Source organism: Strix uralensis, chromosome 19, assembly GCF_047716275.1.
Source record: "Strix uralensis isolate ZFMK-TIS-50842 chromosome 19, bStrUra1, whole genome shotgun sequence".
NCBI classification, from domain to species: domain Eukaryota; kingdom Metazoa; phylum Chordata; class Aves; order Strigiformes; family Strigidae; genus Strix; species Strix uralensis.
This window is the reverse complement of record NC_133990.1, coordinates 9,004,324-9,022,833: the sequence shown is the minus strand read 5'-3', so window position 1 is coordinate 9,022,833 and position 18,510 is coordinate 9,004,324. Positions and strand designations below refer to the sequence as shown.

The window sequence follows — 18,510 nt, the reverse complement described above, 5'->3', positions numbered from 1 at the left end:
ACTGACTTTAGAAGCACAAAAAATTGAGCAAGTTCTGGTGGGATTTAAACGCAACCACAGTGTCTGGCAACCCTTTGTAGGAGATAGTGTGTCCAAATCAAATAAAGGCAGTAAAGGCCACCAAGACAGGATTTAGAGTTCTGTTTTGACTGATGGAGAGGGACACTAACTCTTCTCAGCTCAGTTTCTTTTATTAGCTCAGCTGTAGCTACAGCCTTAGGGCAGATATGCAACATCTGACACTTAAGTACTACATGAGATCAATTTATTTTCTTCTCCAGTCACTACTACTGCCTGAAGGTACTGGAAGATTTGCCAGAAAACAGGTAGGGTTTTCACAGCTACTGTCACTAAGCAGAATTAACAGCAAGTGACAATTTCTTTTAAATTCAATGAGATTATTCCATTGTTTCTCTAGGGAGACTATGACTTCCTCCCTCAACTGAGAAACTCAAAAGTATCCCACAGGGATGCATGTGAGGTACACACCAGAGAGTAACTGAAGAACATATAATGAAAACAGATAATTAGGTTGCTAGTTTTGGTTCACTACCACTAGTGACTGTTGTTCCCCCTTCGTTAATTATGCCCCAAGATCACTGGATCAAAATTAAAAAACCCTAAATTGGGTTTGTTTCTCTGGACACATGTAACCTAAAGATGAAGAAATAAAGTTTCTTTACCTCTGTTTTGTTCAGTGGGGACTTCTTAGCCCACTCAAACATGTTCTCGTAGACATTGCCATCATACCGGCCAAGCACAGATCCAAGATGAACATCATGAAAGTCAAAGGAGTCTACCAGCGCCACCGCGTTGGGACGAATTGTAGCTAAGAGCTCTTTCACATGCTGGTTCACTTGAGTAATTTGGGCATCGGTCAGAATACCCGCCTGGGGGGGGGGGGGGCAGGGGTGAGGAGAAAAAAAGATTATCAGAAAGTATGCAAGTCGCAAGAACCTTCCCTCCCCACTATGGTCTAACATAGATCAGCCTTCCCACACATCAAAATGCAGCAGTTCGTAACACACTAGGGTTTTTTTCTAAGTGCTAAGTTAGTAAATTGGCAATCTGCCACAGTGTACAGGCAAAAGGAGATGCCCAGCACAGCCCACCATACTGCCTAGCTGTTTATCTTTGATGGGAGACTCATTCTTTAGAGAGTATGTTAACTTCAGTAGCAAGTTTTCTTGAAGAATGTGCATGTGTGTGTATTAAATTCTTCCTGGTTTCAGGGAACTTTTTGGTAAGCAGCAAAGAGGAAAACATACAAATCTACCTGAAGACAAAACAAAACACTGCTGCAGAAATACATTCTCAAACTGAAAGAATGAAGAGAAGTAATGCCTGACAATTTAAACCCATTCACTGAAGGATGGGTTAGGATTTGGAGTCCAATATCTCCCTTTTGTGCACTAATTTACCAATGCACACAGCTCTCCAATGATGTCTAACTTACATCTCCTTTATTAATGCCTTGCTTTTTAACATATACCACCTGGTCACTGACTGGAAAACATTTAAGCTAACCTAGACAGATGCCATGTTACCATTTATCATCTAACTCTGCTTCTGGCAGATCACAAGGGAAACTTGACAAGAGCCTTCCACCAGACCCACACTGCTAAAGGCCTTCTGGAAGTCAACCATCAAGACCTCACACCTAAGCGTTCATGCAACTTTGCACTTAAAGCATCTTTGCAAACAGTGACTCTGGCTCTAGAAATTTAAAGTGTTGGAGAAAGACACCAACCTGCAAGAAGTCCCCTGTGTTCTTACTGATGCCATACAGCGCATAGAGGAGACACAGCTCAGTCAGGACAGCACGGACAGCTGCATTACTGATCTCAGACAGCTTTGCTGTGAAAAGCTTCACTACCACATAGTGACAGTGTGCCTACAAGAGATGAAAGGAAGGTGAATCAGGTTCATGAAGAGAAGCTCTTCTAGTCTGTTTCTTTATCAGGCACATCACTGACCTCAGATGCTCGCACAAGATCAACAGAAGTTCTATTCCAGGCATCCTCCTTGCTCTTTCTGTGGTTCAGTTCAGCTTGCAAATTCTTTGCTGCAGCTTCTACAAGCCTATTTCATAAAAGGAAGAAAAACAGGTTATACAATAACACCACATTAACAAGATTATGTACATTGAATTCATATGAATTTCAGTCTAACACATCAGAACTCAGAGGTCGTGTGCCAGGACTGAATACATTGCCTGGAGTGAGCGGCTGTGGCTCTCAAACCCCTATCATTGCTGCAGCTGGAACACAGCTACAGAGGGGTAAGATGACATTTGACAGCACATTTGTGGTGCTTGAATACTTACTTGCATTTAGGTATCTGTTCTACTTTCACACTTCCTTCACCACAGGCTTTAATATCAGGATAGTTTCTCTCCAGATAGATCTCTGAGCAGTTTGAACAACGTTGGTATTTGTATGCTCAAATATACTTTACATTTAAATTAAAAAAAGATATATCAAAATGGAACAGAGTAGAATAACTATGCTATGCAGAGGCTGTATGTAGCCTCTTGTAACCTCAGAGCACTTAACACTGACCCAACGTAGTAAAGCATGTCACTTCTTGAAAACAACACATGGAGCCAAGCTTTGCAAACCACGTCCTGAAAACCTAACACTAACAGGGCAGCGCATCGCTACCATCTCCCAAGACACACAATTTTATTGGTGCTTGGTTCAGTCTGGCAAGTGCGAACTCACCGGGCAGCACGTGCTTTGTAGGCCTCTACCAAGCTGATGGGATCATTGAGCCGCACAGTCACAGCCCTGGCAGCCACATGCTGTGGCTGAATGCGTTGCCTGGAGAGATCGTTAAGGTAGGACACCATGCCAGTAACCTGCTGCCCAGAACTAACTTGGGTGTAGCTTTTGACAAGGAACCTGAAAATAGAAACAACAAATAGCAACTCTGAACTCATGAGTCGTGTGAATGGAGAGAAGTCATCTTACCTAGGGTCAGACTAGCAAAGAACAGTTGTAGGCATATACTTTTCTGTCAAAAATAGGGCAAGGGACAGAAATATGAGACACCAGTTTCATGGTAATACAGGATACTCTTCTGCTCATCCCTCCAGCTACAAAGACCATAATGCCAAGGCAAGAATGTCTCTGGAGAGAAGCTACCATACCTCGCTGTCTGCAGCATCATGACTGTGTTTTCTCCCTCATAGGTGCAAGATGGGGTGAATGTGACATATATGTCAGGAATGCCGCTGCAGCGGGAGTAGCCATGCCCACCACATGCCATCCGACATTCCTCGATACCAGCATTGGCAGTCCAGGAAGTGAACGCCTTCAGCCCTGCTGTCAGCGCATGGAGCTGATGGACAAAAGCAAAGCTAGGTTAGATTTTTTAATTTTCCATTCTCAACTTGCATACATACATGCTAAGTACTAAAACTCCCAGAAAACAGAGTCAACACCATCCTTCCAGTGTCCCACAGGGTCTTGTTTTTCTTGTAAGGACTCTTTCCTGAGCTGAACTATTTATATAAAAGCCTCAGTACATGTAAAGATTCCTTCTGAGTACCCCATCCTTTCTGTCACTATGCATTATGTACAAGACTGTTTTCAATTGCCTATTGTCACATTAGGTTCTCAGACAGAATCCCTAACTGAAAACTGACATTTTATAACCCTAACCCCTCAGTATAGTACCAATACCTTTGATTAACACACCAATTCCACCCTAGTGACTTGGAAGAACAATCAAAAAGCTACAGCACAAGCATAAGACCACTCTTAACTCCACTCAAGCAATACACCATCATTCCTGGAAAGTTACCTTTTTAAAAAAAATATAATCTCAGTAGCTTTCTCACTGTGCATCACTTCCTATTTTTTTTGTAAAAGGCTGCTAAATAAATAGTGCAAATAAAGAAATAAAAGTCACCAGCACATACTGGGCTTGGGATCTCTGAATCTAAAGAATTACAAGATGTCTCATAAGCGAAACCCAAAACGGCTTGCTGCCTTTTCTCCTGTGCTGTAAAGAAACCTTACATAAAATCAGAGGACACACTACCTCTGGCAGCTCACTCAGATCTCCTTCATGGATGTCTCCACTAATACGATGATAGGTGTTTTTAATGTAGGCTCCCACAAAATGAAAAGCATATGCTGTTGCCAGGAGAGGAAAGAGTTTGTATTGTTGGGTCTGATAATCCAAGATCTGGGGTTCTGGTTCTCTAGAGCAAGATACAGACAAGTTAGTATGCCAGTGGCTAGCAAACTGCTGCAGAATTCCTATTTGACTCTAAGTAGGTTCTCCACTTGGATAGTACAAGCTGCATCCATATCAAGCCAGACTCTCTAAGATGATACAGCAAAAGCCTCTGGCAGGGGGGAAGGCATTTTGGCAGTCAAGAATGAAAAGATCACTCCCTTCTCAGGACGAAAGTGATCTGAAACTATCAAGTGCCAAAACAAACATCAACCACAGTCCTTCTTCTCTCCAGCATCTGAGAATTTTTGCTCAGCACTTAAGGCTGCTCTTATTTCACCACGCTTACCCTGGCTTTAGCTCAGACTGGTGTCTCACCGCACTGTAGCGGATGGCAATGGTACAAGCCCGGGACAGGGAGCGAGCTGAATCGCCCACAATGAGAGATCGGATGAACACCATGGTCCCATAGGTCAGCTTGTCACTGAGTGGTTTCACATAGGTGCCATCTGGTTCAACCTACCAAGGAAAAAAAAACCCAAAACAACAGCCTGTTGATTTTTGAAGTTTCCTCCCTTTTACATGTTCACATCTCAAGCTCTAAACTCATCAAGTAGCACTTACAAGCAACCTACAATCTTGGTGGTACCTATTCAAGCATGCAAGAGCATCTGAAGTGTCCATTTCTAACAGCACATGCTGAAATTCACTGCTTTACCTGGGCATATTTCATCAGCATGTTTTCCCGAGGAATTCTGAAGTTGTCCATTTTCAGGTAGCCATTATCCATTTCATCATAACCGAATTTTGGCCCAATGTCACCCACTGTAATACCTGCCACAGACAAAGCCACTTGCATTAAGAAATAGGAACTAAACACCACACAAGAGCTCCAATAAAGAGACTGTTTAGTTTTCTAGCAAGTCCTGGCATCGTTAGGAATAATAGCTGACTAGGAACTTAATCTCTTTGATGGAAAAGTGGACATCAAAACATGGGGATCTTCATAATTTATAGGCAGTCCTACTATGCAGTCACTGGGGAAGCTGTCTCTAAATATCATCGCACTCACTTCTAGCTAGACAATGATGAAAGGGATTCTTTCCCTTTTAGAAAGTAGGACATGCTGCCTCACAGAATGCATAGCTGGGAAACACTGGGACTGAATCAAATCCCAAACTAACCTTCACATTGCAAGCGTGACATGAGAGGTGACTTAGTGTTAGTTCAGTCATAAGACTTCTTTAAGCCCTGTGACCTACTAACTACTCACTGAAATAAGCCATGTACATTAACAAGAGACATGCAGCTGCGTATAGCTGGAGAGAAACGGATCTAACGTATTCCATGAGTGCTAAACTTTAACATTAATTTTTACCTGGCAAGGGTTCATGGGTGCCCAGCTGCCGTATGGGAACAATGAAGGCGTGGAGCCCTTTGCACTGGCCCTGAGTGTAGAGCTGAGCCAGAACAATGGCATGGTTCGACGTCTTTCCAACTGCAAAAGGAGTGGGAATCAGAAGGAAAAAAAAAAAACCTGTCAACATACTTATATACACACAGTCTCTTACCTTAAAGCAGGATCTGAGACTACCTTAACTACATCACACGTTAGAAAATCAGATTTACAGCACTGGTTAACATCCAAATTCTAGAGCTAGACAAACAATGTTGCTCAAGCCAATGAAATTTGCACAATATGATTCTCTTGACTATACAATACCAAGTCCTTGTCAAACCTGACAGTGGAGCTGAAGGAGGTATAAAGATTTTGATATAACCCATCAAAATTTACATCAAATCCATATGGCATGAATGATTCTGAGAAACAATTCACAGCACACAGATAATCCAAAGTTTAGTAGGCTCTGACAAGTCTGTGACTTGTGCAAGAGTAACTGCCTTTCAGCCAACTCTTTGGATCAACTTTCAACCATCATTCTGTAGCTATAATACATGACATCCCCTCAGGAAGTTCTGCCATACATCTTCCAGATTTAGACACAGTGATGCACTTACGTCCACCCGGCCACCACTTAATGGAGGTCACAGTGGGGCTGTTGAGGATGAATTCCTGGGTAGCAGGGTCATAAGTAGCTGTTGTTTCTAGACCCCGAAGATGAGTTCCTGAAAGTAAGTAAACACATTGTTTTGGCAGAACGTCACTCACAAAACAGAGACAAGGACAGAATTGGACAATGGAAAGTTGAACTCCAGTAGTAGTGTACAAATTTTAACTTTGCTTTTAGGCTATACAGAGGACTAACTATCAACCAATTAAGGAAGAACAAGTGAGAGTCGGACCATGTTCTGGGACCTGAAGCCAATTCTCAGAAAACATGTTGGGTTTTTTTGCCCAGTGGTCTAAGACTAGTTTTCCAAGCACCTCCAATCTGACACCTTTTTGCTGTTACACACCAGAAGCCCTTTCTCAGTTAAAAAGGTCCACAAAAACAGGCTCACCTGAATTTTGTTAAAACTGCAATCTGATTAAATTGCAAAATAAAAAATATACTTTTCAGCCACACGATCAAATAAGTAGTACCCATCATCTCTTCATTCCCTCATCAGGCCTACATTTTCCTCACTTGATGGAGCAGTTTCTCCCAAACAAGATCATCCATAGCTCCAAGACAGCAAGTAATGGCATGCATGTGCTAGGGTACTGATGCAGGTAGATGAAGAGACTGCAAAGAGATGAAGGTAACAATTCCAGGAACACTCTGTCTTTTGCCCCCAACTCTTTGCTTCACACACACTGTCTCAGTAGTGGCATTGTCCCTGCATGTGTAAAAGAAAACCCAACTCACCAGGCCTGCTTGCTTAAACTAGACTCTACACAAGAGCTGCAACATGAAAAAGGATTATCACCTTTATGCAATCATGTTTCCAGAGCATGGAGTTAATGGTAGACATCCACAGGCAGCTTAACGCAGACTTACTTTGCTGGTAAAGGATCTTCAAACCTCACTAGTTGCCAGAGATTCTCCACAGACTTGCAGTTACTTTATGCTTCATACAGTCTCTACATTTCACTTCAGCACAAAGGTGAATCTGCTCAATTTAAGTAATTCTCATCTGCAACTCTCAGATGTCAAAATTAAAGTTTCCCAAGGCAAAATATGCTCCCTTTGAAACTTGGATTAAAAGTGTTGCATTCACAATACTGCTGGAGTTACCAAAATCCATTTCAAAGCTTGAAAGCAAAATAACAGCAACAAAGAACAAAATCTACTCAAGACAGAGAATTAAAACCACAACCAAACCAAAAACATTTCATGGTTCAATTAAAAAGGAAACATGGGAGTGAACTAAAGAACTGGGGGAACAAAACATGAGCATTGGAACTAAGTCATTGACATGTTCTCTGATCCAAGGTCAGCTCCAAGGTGACAAGCGATTCTTTTTTTTGGCATCTCTTTCAATACCTTAAAGCTCTGTCCTTTTGTCTTCACACTGAATGTTAAGTAGAGCATAGCAGAAATCACACTGGAAAGAATGGTAAGTGTAGAAATGAACAGATGTCATCAAGTTGACATCACCATAGCCATATGCAATAATCTATACCGGTCTGAACGGCACAAGAGGAGCACCTGGGATTGCTCATGTATAGAACTACAGACATCAAACTCTCCCATAGGAGGAAAAAAAAAGGGGAAGCAGCATGTGGCATAATGACATATTAAAAATTTCAGAGACAGTCCACTTTTCCCTCTAGCCACAACTGCATGCGTAAAGACTGTGGGGTAAACACACACCATTTTTCCCAGGCAGGGGAATCCTTTGTACACAAAGCCATTCTTAGAAATAGCATTAGTGAATGTACTGTACCATGTCCCATTTCAGTCTGGGCATAAGTGCCAATGATCTCCAGGTTCCAGGCAGGCATGAAGAAGCGATCCTGCTGCTCTGGGGTTGCCTGGGTGAGAAGGGTGGGGAGGAACATGCCCAGATGAAGGTCCAGAGGCTCAGGACGTCCACGATGAATAAAGCTGTGAAGAAGTTTCATGGGATGGGAGTGTGAAGGGGATGTTATGGGAGGGAAGCAAGCATGAGGATTTGTGGTGAATTCAGGAAGAGACAAAAAGAAAAAAAAAAGATTCATGTGTAAATCAGAATTCAGCAAGTGTATTTTAGAAAGCCAGAGCACTGTCCTTTTCTCAGGCTTGAATAATAAGGAATTACACTTATTCTGAAATAAAAATGCTGCAGTGTATTTCTTTCTAATCATACATAAAATGCATTGCCAACGATCCTGTATTTTTGATGCACCATGATTGATAAAAAAAAGATTAACCCAAAGCAAAAGACAGACCAGACCTTCACTATGGTTTGAAAACAAGAGCATTCCTAAGTTAAACAGTCTGAGTCAGAATGTCAGCTTGTTGAAGATGTGATCTGGCTGGCTGAAGCCAGCCTTCACCCAAAGATACAGATTTTTCCCCCATGGTTTGAGGGTACAACCTGACAGATGTGCCAGCTTATCAAGCTGAATGAGCTAGGTTCTCACTGAACTTTTTTTAAAAAAGGAAAGCCTACTTCACTTTTTATTAAAGATCAGACACAACTAGCATATATTGCATTTCAACTCAACTCCCTTCCACTTTTGCTGTTTTTAAAAGCTCTCTTAAAAGGACAGTGCTCTGCATGTGTAAGTCAAAGTGGTGAACATAAACAACCTGGCAAGAAAGCTAACATTTTTCAACCTGTAAATCACCAGCACAAAGTATCTCCAGTTAAACACGTTTCATTAGAATTACTCTTCAAGTTCTGTCAAAGAGGGAGCTAAATGGTCTATTAAGCTTTTTGATATAAAGAATTAAATGCCTTTAAATATTGATAGCTTTGAGTATTAAAATAGTGGGGATACAGATTGAGGATCAGTACCTTCTCTACAAAGGTTGTCCATCTGGTCCATTAATGTAATTGGTCTTTAACAGGAATATATTAATATATGATAGAAATAATATTAATAAACATATGAGATATGCATTATGGAAAGAGCACTGATCTGAGTTTAGCTCAAACTCAGTTGGCATTCTCAAAGTGGGAAGAATGTATTTCTGTGTTGCCTTCTAAACAGCCATTAATATGAACTAGCTCTATTCCTAGAGCTTCCTAAGAACTGCAGGTCTTTTCTTTGATATTCTCAGGCACCTACAAATAAATCCAACCATCTAATAAACCCAGCAGCAACGTTTTCTAAGCTTTTTGACTGAACAGTGACCAAGCTCAATAGAGGGCTAATGGATTACCAGGAATATCAGATTTTAAGTGAGTCCAGTACTGGTGAGAAGTACACAGCTCACAGTCAAAGACAAAAAAAAAATCCTTATTTACTAGCAATAGGCATAAACCAGGTAGAAACAGTACAGTATTTTATGTTCATTACTGCTTCTTGTTTTCTTTCAGCCCTGTGCTATTTGTGCTTTCTCTTTCTTTTATTTTTGAGAGACTTATTCACTGTGGAGTAGGTTAAAATCAACACAGGTTACCAAGTAGGTACTCACTAAGATAAAATTGAGTAACTACACATCCAAGCTAGGATTCAATTCAATAATCCAGAGGTCCGTTTCCCCATCACCAGTTTCTAAACATCAGGATTAATTTAAGCAGAGTTCAGTGACAATTACTGCAAAAGCTTTACTGATGAAGTAGTTAGAAACTCAACATTCACAGCAGGAATGCCAAATGGTTGCATTTTAATTGTGCAGCATGGAAAATATATTTACCATTCTAACACCATATGAGTTCTATTAAGTGCCAAAATACTAATTCTATCAAACAACATGACAACTATAAGGAAATCAGACCATCACCAGGCAAGAAAGTGCAACGATCTAATGTGAAATATCAACTAAAATAAATCACTTTGGTGTGGATGTGTGTCTGATTTAAAGAAGCTGGTGTGAAAAGCAAACAAGGTCAGCAGGCATTTAGTGTTGCCATTCGGTTGTCTCAGCTTCTGGTGTTGAGCTAGGTTTGCTCACGCCGTCTCTCCCAAGCACAACAGATGACAGGGTTTTCCCTCATTGCATCTTCTACAAACGTTTCAGCTACCACGAGCTGCTGTAACTGAACAGCCAGGCAATTGGCATTAACATCTAATTTTTGCGATTGTCCAGACTTGTACATATCATGCCTTCCAAGTTTAGATGCCAGCACAAGCACTAAAGTCTTTGATTTGTTCAGCTATTCTTGCTGATATTTAGTAACCATAATTCCAGGTTCTGGGCTAAAAGACTGTTTTATGATCCATTAAATGTTCTTCCATTTGACGAAGTGAAAGTTGTTTTCAACAACAGTAGGAGTAAGATGTTTTTCTTCTCTGAAACCAAGATCATTCTGTGAAGTTGTACAGCTGCAATGGAGTAGCATCTGGAAGAAAAGCGCTTGGGGCAAAGCATACCTTACTTTCCAAGACAAAAATGCACAATCTCACCATGCTACATTGCATCTGAAAGTACACTTCTGACACGTTTATGCAGGCCAGTCATACACTAAGAACTATGAGATACACATGCCCCAAATTCAGGCAAAAATAAAAACCACAGAACTGTTGACTGACACGTTCCAGCCAGTTCAAGTGAAATTCAGACTCCCAGGGCTTAGAACAATGGTTAACAACTACAAAGTCAGTGATCAGCTAAGAGGTGCATTCTGGAAAAGACCAAAACTAACTGTGATTGTTAGGATGTGGAATGAAGCAGCTGTCCGACTACAGGGCAGGAAACATCAACAGTTAACCAAACCATTTTATCTTTCCCCTTTTAGATTTACCTAGGGAGCATCATCAATTTACAAACTGGAGTTACAGAAAAGAGGTTACCCATCGATCCCTGAAGGGAACTAACCATGTCCCATTTCGGTCTGGACGTAGGTGCCAATTATCTTGACTCCACGGGCCAGGGGCAGCCATTTCTCCTTCTGAGCATCAGTCGTTTGGATCTCTAAGGTTTTTTGAAACATGCTGAAGTGGAGACCAAAAGGTTCAGGAAAATTGCCCAAGCATGTTCTACAGGAGAGAAATAGAGGGATCTGGATCTCAGTCTTACTGTTACTGTGATCCTGAAAGGCTTTTCTCCAACTGTAGCATAAGACAAACGTTCGCTTTGCCTATTTCAACACTTTTCTGTCCCAAAAACGACCTCCAAATATAGAGGCATCAGAAGCAATGCTAATGGGGAAATAAATGTTTCTTTCAAGCATTTTCTTCACCCCATAAATCCTGCTGTTGCTATGCAACTGGAAAAATATTATTCTACAAAGATTCACAGGGAACTTAAAACTGAGGACATGAATTTTCTCCCCCATCTCTCAGGCTTGGTGGGAATAAATCCCACTGCTGCTGGTAGCCTAGAATGAGGCCATTATTAGCTAGAAGCACTAGGTATTGAAAAGGAAAAGGCTTCTTAGGTGACCAGGTGCTTTTCAGAAGAGCTCTGTAACTCCTTCTATCAGTTGTGAGATCAGGAACTCACCTTCAATTAAAATTACTGTTACAGGCTAGTGATGGAGGGAACGGAAGGAAAATCAGACATTTTAGGTGTGCTTCATCGAAACAGAAGTTATTTCATGAGAGAAAGCTCTATTAATTTAGTAGCCAAAATGGCAGTCAAAGTAGATTCTCAATTAAACCAAGCTCTGTAACACAAACATGCTGGAAAGTTTCGCTGTGTAAAAGCTATGTAGTAAACGACAGCATCTTCCCTTCAACGTTCAGCAGTCTGAACAGTTATTTCATCTTTAATCTACTCTACACATTTGCTTATTCCATCCAAACTCTAAGATGGAGGAGGAAAAAATGAGCACACTGCACGAACACCTACATAAAAGATCTCTCCCACCTACCCAAGATACCTAAAAGGGAAATATATCTTTCTATCTCAAGGTATTAATACCTGCCCAGGAAGCACATCTAAGTTTGTTGCCAACACAGATCTGCATTGCATAGAAGATGCTATGCATATAGTTTGGCAAATTACAGCAGTATTGGTGATTGGCCTTTTACACCATGCCTGGAATGAATGAGTGCTTGGGAGCAGAGAGTAAATAATTGATAATTCAAAACCAGATTCCTGTACAAACTGTGAAACCCAGCCTTAGGGTGAGAGAAAGCAGGACAAAGCTGCTTCAGCACCACCGAACTGCATGTTGAAGACTCTTATTTTAAATGAAACAGTTTTTAAATGGACAAGACTGAAGGAGCCATGGGTTTTTCCAGGAGCAAATATTGTAATCAAGTAACCTAATGCTGATGATTAATGTATTAACTGTGCTTTAATCTGGTGTGAGTGCAGGTACAGTGTCTGGAGTTCTTGAAATCGAGGCAGAGAGTTCTCTTACCAGAAAATATTCTATCATCTACAGCAGCACATGTTTACAAAGCCAAAGTTATCAGGGTGACCAAGGCCTTAAAAATGCTACAAGGACAGCGAGACGGAATATTTTTCAGCATTCTTGTGGTTTCCTACGTGGGTTATTCTTTTAGTCCAGGACCCACAGAGCAATAGCAGCACCCTCTACTTCCTCACTGCCTACAGCACAATTACTGTGCATCTACTCCTTGGGCCCAAAAAGGACAAACCTACAGGGAGAAAATGAGCACTGACTTTGAAATACACTATTTCAGGGCAGCTTGGGAAGAGCTTGAATAGTTCTTTGTGTGTCTTCAGGAGCCATTGAAAGAAATTGTGAAAAAGGTGCAGCACATGCTTTGCTGTCAGAAAAAAATCAGGTCAGACACTGCTTCTTTGAAGGTAACACTCCAGAAAAAAAATAATCTTCTTAAAGGTCACACCAGCAACTTTCACCACCTATCAGTAAGTTTAATTGCAAGTGTCAGATATTTCATGCTTAACTAGCACCTTCTGTGATAGGAATAAGAAGAATGACATTTTGCAAGCAGATACTTTAACATCCCTGTGTCAGAAGGTCATACTATTTCACTGACCAAACATGCAGCATTTTAACAGTTTCTTGCATTAACAAAGCTGAAAGCAGAACTGAAAGCCAGCTAATTTACAGCAGAAACTTTTCATCTCTGCCTGCTCCACACTGAATGATCAGGATTTTCTTAACATGCCTTTTAACAACTTGAATGACAACAAGACAGAATCCTGTTTCCCTCATGACACAGGGCAAAAAGAGGAGGTACTAGCTGTGAAGGGAGGAACAACCGGTTTTCTTTCCTTTTTCTTTCTCTGAACTCCTACTCCTTCCCCTCCCAATTTCTACATTCCCACTTGGCATTTCCCACTCCCTATACAGCTTGTTCTCCAAAGGCTGCCCTGTGTAAGTTCAAGTACTTTACTACCTCAGGACTGAACGCAGCTAGCTACACCTAGCACTAGCCATTCGATCAACGGCCAGCGAGCGCCTTGCTGGTCTGAAGTCAGACTTGCTACAACGATCAGTGAGTTAAGGGCTGCAGTTCCAAATCCACTTATGGGAGAAGGATGTGTAGTAATATGCTACTTTAGCAACATAGATCTTTCCAAATTTCACAGCAATCGATGCCACCTACACAGTAAAAAGCACTTGTATTTCACAGGTGAGTTTGAAAGCCTATCCATCAGTGAACAGAGTACAACCGAAGCAAAGTCTATGTCTTCAGATACTCCAAAGCTAAATGAACAATTGCCAAGACATCCTCAGGCTGCAGAACTGGGTCACAGAATGAGGTCATTTACTTTAAAGCAAAATCTGCAAACAAACTTCTCTAGCTTTTTGCAGTTCTAGAGGTAACTCTCTCAAGGAAGAGCAAGAAGGATTGCCTCAGTGGAGAAGGAGCAGGAGGTATGTCTGACCTGTGCTTACTGCACTTCAGAGTTAACAAATGCTATGGTACTGAACTCCTTTCCCAGATGTATCAAAAAACTCAAGTCAGACTCATCCACTCCAAATCAGTTTAGCAGTGGCTAGGAGGACCCCGCTACAGTTTTTCTGGTTTGATTTGCTGAAAGCTACTCCAGGCCTTAATTTTAGTGTCAAAATAGAAGTAAGGACAAATTCTCAGAGGGAAAGTGCACATTCATTCAATGCTTACAAACACAGGAATCGTCTGTTGACTTGCAGCTCTCAGATCTCTTCTTCTGTGACCCAGCTTCTCCCAACCGTTTTTCACTTCTTCATGTAATCCCATTTTCCTCGATGGTTATTTAAACTTTAATGTGAATTAAAACTGACCAGATTGCTCTCTTCAAAGAGCTGTGTAGCATTACATATCAGAACAATTTCCTATTTTTCATGCTGATTTACATTTTGCTGCAGTTAGACTGTAAAAAAAAGTCTTAAATACTGGCACTTTAAGGCTGCTGGTCTTCAAAAGCTGTAGTCACAGCAGCAACTGCAGTGCTGACACATGTTAAGACACAGGAAGAATTGACTAGATGAGAAGCAATTAAAATGGCTTCTAAATATATTTAATAGATCCTCTTATGGTTTTGAGTGCAACAAAGCCCTTATGGAAACAGGAAGAAGGAACATTCAGTTCAACATGTCACAGTAGCAACAACTGTTTAAGCATAACTCCAGGACAGCTGAAGGAAGAAGCATTTCTCCTTGCCTGTTCATAAATCAAGCTATAAAGTTGTTCAGACATGATGCAAAGCTACCTAGTGAAGTTCTGGTAGTATACAAAAGCTACAGGAAAACAACTAGCTCAAAATTCTCAAAAACTGCATATGTAAGTAAATCTGTCCTTGCTGTTTGGGGATAATCACAAGGCATGAAGGATTATTGGCCAAATATCTTAAGCTTCCATACGTAAAAATCTGATGGTCAATCACAATAAGTACAACCTCATTTCATGTCACAACACCATATCCTTTCAATCTCCCAGTTTGGAAAAACAAATGAACCCAAACACAGTTTCTCCAGGTCAGCTTTTACATAAATGAAGTCCCTCCTAATTAGCACCAATTAGCATGTTTGGATACGTGATAGAAATAAACTTAATTTTGCTAGTTGGGTGGAATTCACCAAGTTTAAAAAAAAAAAAATGTTTGACACTCAGCAGGTTAGAAAGTGGGGACAGATGTTAAAATGCAAATGAAATCAAAGGATGAAAAAAAAATAATCCTTTCATTTCTTCCATTTATTAAGAAGCAGTAAGACAATATCCTCCCTTGCAAACACCAGACATTGTAGTAAAGAACTCAGATCTAGAATATGAACAGCACACAGTTCTTAGAGCAAACAAACTTCACTTGCAGGTAAGAAACATATCTACTGCTCTTCACTCTTCTACATGGTATCAGATGAGACACTAGAAAATACAGTCAGTCTACAGTAATTTCAATTATCTTTTGAAATCTTGAATGTCTACAACTGACTCTGAAAAAAGTAAGTCTTCCTCATTGTTTCAGTTGATTTTGGATCATGAATTCTGACTAGTCACACCCACCTCTTCATATCACCTAAGATACAGGTGTATTATTTGGTTCCTATATGAAATACTAAGCTTTCACTCATTTAAAATTAAGAATTGCTGACTTCCAAATAAGTTTATGGAAAGACAAAACTAGAATCTATCATTTGACTGCTTCAGAAAAGTCCTGTTTTCATAAGATATTGTCAGTAATGCTACCAAAAGACGGCATTTACATTGCAAGCTTTGTTGAAGTTTGCCAGCTGGTATACTGGATAGACTTCTCTGAATTTTCTCCATAAAAATAGTTGAAGAATCTTCCCTATCACCTCCAATAATCCTTGTGTAGGAAAAATTAATGATTAACTTCTGCCATGCAGTACCTGAATCTAATACAGTCACTGAACTTTTTTCTGGTCATCATTGTCCACTGATGCCAATTTTCAAAAGAACATATACATTACTTCCACGAGAACTTTCATGACACAGGTCAGTGTAGACCAATTTCTCTGAAATTAAAACTACAGCAGACAAGATGATTTAAACTAACTAGTCCCAATACTCATGACCTGAGGCCAATGACAGCTTTTCTACAAATCTAGTCAGAGGAGGCTTGTGATTCTACTGGATCATTATTTAAGTGCTATGTTCATTTAATGTGCCAGAGGATATACTTATGGTATTACATCCAGATTTCTAGAACTGTGCAATCTGTTAGGCAGTTTCTGTTTGATTATATCAGAATGAGCTTAACTGATATATTTCCCCAACTTAGTTCCAAGTCAGAACTAAGTTCCCTGCAAGCTGAAAGGAACAAAATTCAGATGTAAAGATAGTTTTATTTTTATTAACTTAATCCAAGGGTAATACTACCAGATAAACAAAAGGTCAGATACAACAAAAAGCCTCTAGATCAAAGGGAAACACTATAGTAGCAGGAGCTTGAAGGAGTGAGACAGGACAGACAGTTATAAACAAGAACTTATAAACTATCTTGGAATATTTTCAAGTGTGCCTGTAATGCAACTTTATTAGGTCCAAGTGCAAAATGAAGTAATCAGCTTTAAGAGATTTCATTAGAAGCTGCAATCTCATCAGATCTATTCAGATTCAAAATATTTCAGTATATTTTTTTATTCTTTTTGGAAAAAAAAAAATCAGACTACAAGTCCCATTTTTTACTTTCTGCATCATACATTATAAAAAAGGTCTCATTATTCATGGTGCATTTCTAGTCAAAAATCTGAGAAAATACAATATTCAGGAAATCAGGGTTTCATCTGACATTCACTGAAGCCAACTTCAGCGGGCTTTCGTACAGGTCTTTAGCTTCCTTTGGACAGCAAACATAGGAAAAAAGCACAACTCTAATGACCTTGGTGATGATCAAAGTACATACAAGAAGCAAACTCTACAGTTAGGTACCTTTTAAACCAGTAGATCTCATCTGGATCTGCAATTCCATGTTCTCTTAACTTCATCACCATCAGAGAGCTCTTCCTGATGGCCTGCTCATAACGCTGGCTACGGGACAGGAAGTTCAAATCCTCGTGCTGGAAGTCAGGGTCATTAATAACTAAGGCCTCTGGGGACAGAACAGAAGAGCAAAATAAACTCAGTTTCCACAACAAGGCTCAACAGACAGTGGGTGAGGAACAATTCAGCATTTTACTTGCTGTACCTCAAGGTACAGATATCAGAAAATTAAAAATAAAATTAAAAGCTAATGAAATCATTAAAAAGTCAGAGGTCTTGGAGAGGGAGAAAACAGAAGACTCTCCCATTCCACACATAAACCATATTTTAAGTTAGGAGCACTTTGGACTTGGCAGAAGGTTAATTCACTGATGCAAGACCTACAGGCCCCTCAATAACAATCTCAAATCCTCATCATTACTGCTGGATCAGACTGCCTCATGAACTTTGATCCCCGTACAACTCCTTGCAGAAGGGCACAGCTATTATTCCCACTGTGCTGACTGGAAGCCAATGTACCGCTGACTTTCTGTGTCCCCTTTGGCACACAAATTACACAACACCAGCCTCTGACAGTTCCACCCCAGCACAGGCTGGGAAGAGAAAGAAGATGGAGGTATTTCATTAATGTCACATATCATGGCAGTGGTGGGTGAGAGGCAAGTCATATTTGTACTGCTGGACAAGAGCATACCAGGAAGGAAAAAGAAGGGAAGAGGGCCCGAGAGGAATGCCCATGGGAAGCTGCCTCTCACCCTCTGGAGGAAGGGGAAAGACAGAGGAAAAAGGGCATTGGTTTATTAGGGCCAAAATCCTCCCTGGGAAGGAGAGAAGAGGGGACGTCAGAGACATAACACTGCTTCTGTTCCCTTCTAACCCATTAGATAAAAACCCCTTCCTTCAGGCAGCCCCCCCCACCTACAAACCCTCTCCTCACAGCTTTCCCCTCTCCAGCCTCCCTCTCACCAGAGCCTCCTTGCCCCGCTGCGGGTCGCCCTCTCCCCACAACTTCCCTCCTCCTCATCTGCCCCGGGGCTTCCCACCTTCAAACGTTGCCGCCCCCCCCCCCCCCCCCCCGTTAACCCAGTCTCCCTCTCCCTGGAAGCGCCCTCTTGGGTCCCCACCTCTCCTCACAGCCTCTCCCCTCTCCCGGTTTCCCTCTCCTAAAACCTCCTCCTCCTCCTCTCTCACAGCCTCCCCCAAGACCCCACCGCGGGCTGCCTCCCCCTCCTCACAGCCCTCAGCGCGGGCCCACTGCCCTCAGCGCGGGGCCGGGGAGGAGGGGGGAGGCACGCCCGGGGCCTCCCTCACCGATTTCCTTGCGGCGGCGGGTGCGTTCAGCGCCGCCATCCAGGATGTGGGTGAGCAGCTCGGGCTGGAAGGTGGCGGCGGCGCGCTCCCTCCGCAGGTCCGCGTTCATCACCATCATCGCGGCGGCGACGACGACGACGACGACGACGACGACGACTCCCCTCGAC

The 18,510-nt window shown here is 41.5% G+C and overlaps 1 protein-coding gene across 3 annotated transcripts in view; it reads right to left on the bottom strand.

Annotated features, from left to right (window-relative positions):
- Positions 1-18,510, bottom strand: part of ACOX1 (acyl-CoA oxidase 1) — a 20,381-nt gene extending 1,871 nt beyond the window's left edge. The window contains exons 1-13 of one of the 3 annotated variants that reach the window (XM_074889527.1): positions 18,344-18,510; positions 16,982-17,141; positions 11,040-11,200; positions 6,205-6,312; positions 5,564-5,683; positions 4,904-5,019; positions 4,535-4,704; positions 4,048-4,210; positions 3,152-3,342; positions 2,724-2,903; positions 1,977-2,082; positions 1,751-1,894; positions 684-890 (exon numbers count right to left, since the gene is read on the bottom strand). In XM_074889527.1, coding sequence (XP_074745628.1) covers positions 684-890; positions 1,751-1,894; positions 1,977-2,082; positions 2,724-2,903; positions 3,152-3,342; positions 4,048-4,210; positions 4,535-4,704; positions 4,904-5,019; positions 5,564-5,683; positions 6,205-6,312; positions 11,040-11,200; positions 16,982-17,141; positions 18,344-18,461 — 1,944 coding nt within the window. In that variant the 5' untranslated portion in view covers positions 18,462-18,510. Of the gene's footprint in view, positions 1-683; positions 891-1,750; positions 1,895-1,976; positions 2,083-2,723; positions 2,904-3,151; positions 3,343-4,047; positions 4,211-4,534; positions 4,705-4,903; positions 5,020-5,563; positions 5,684-6,204; positions 6,313-8,016; positions 8,178-11,039; positions 11,201-16,981; positions 17,142-18,343 lie in introns of those variants that run through there. The other 2 variants (XM_074889526.1, XM_074889528.1) reach the window with 2 other exon arrangements.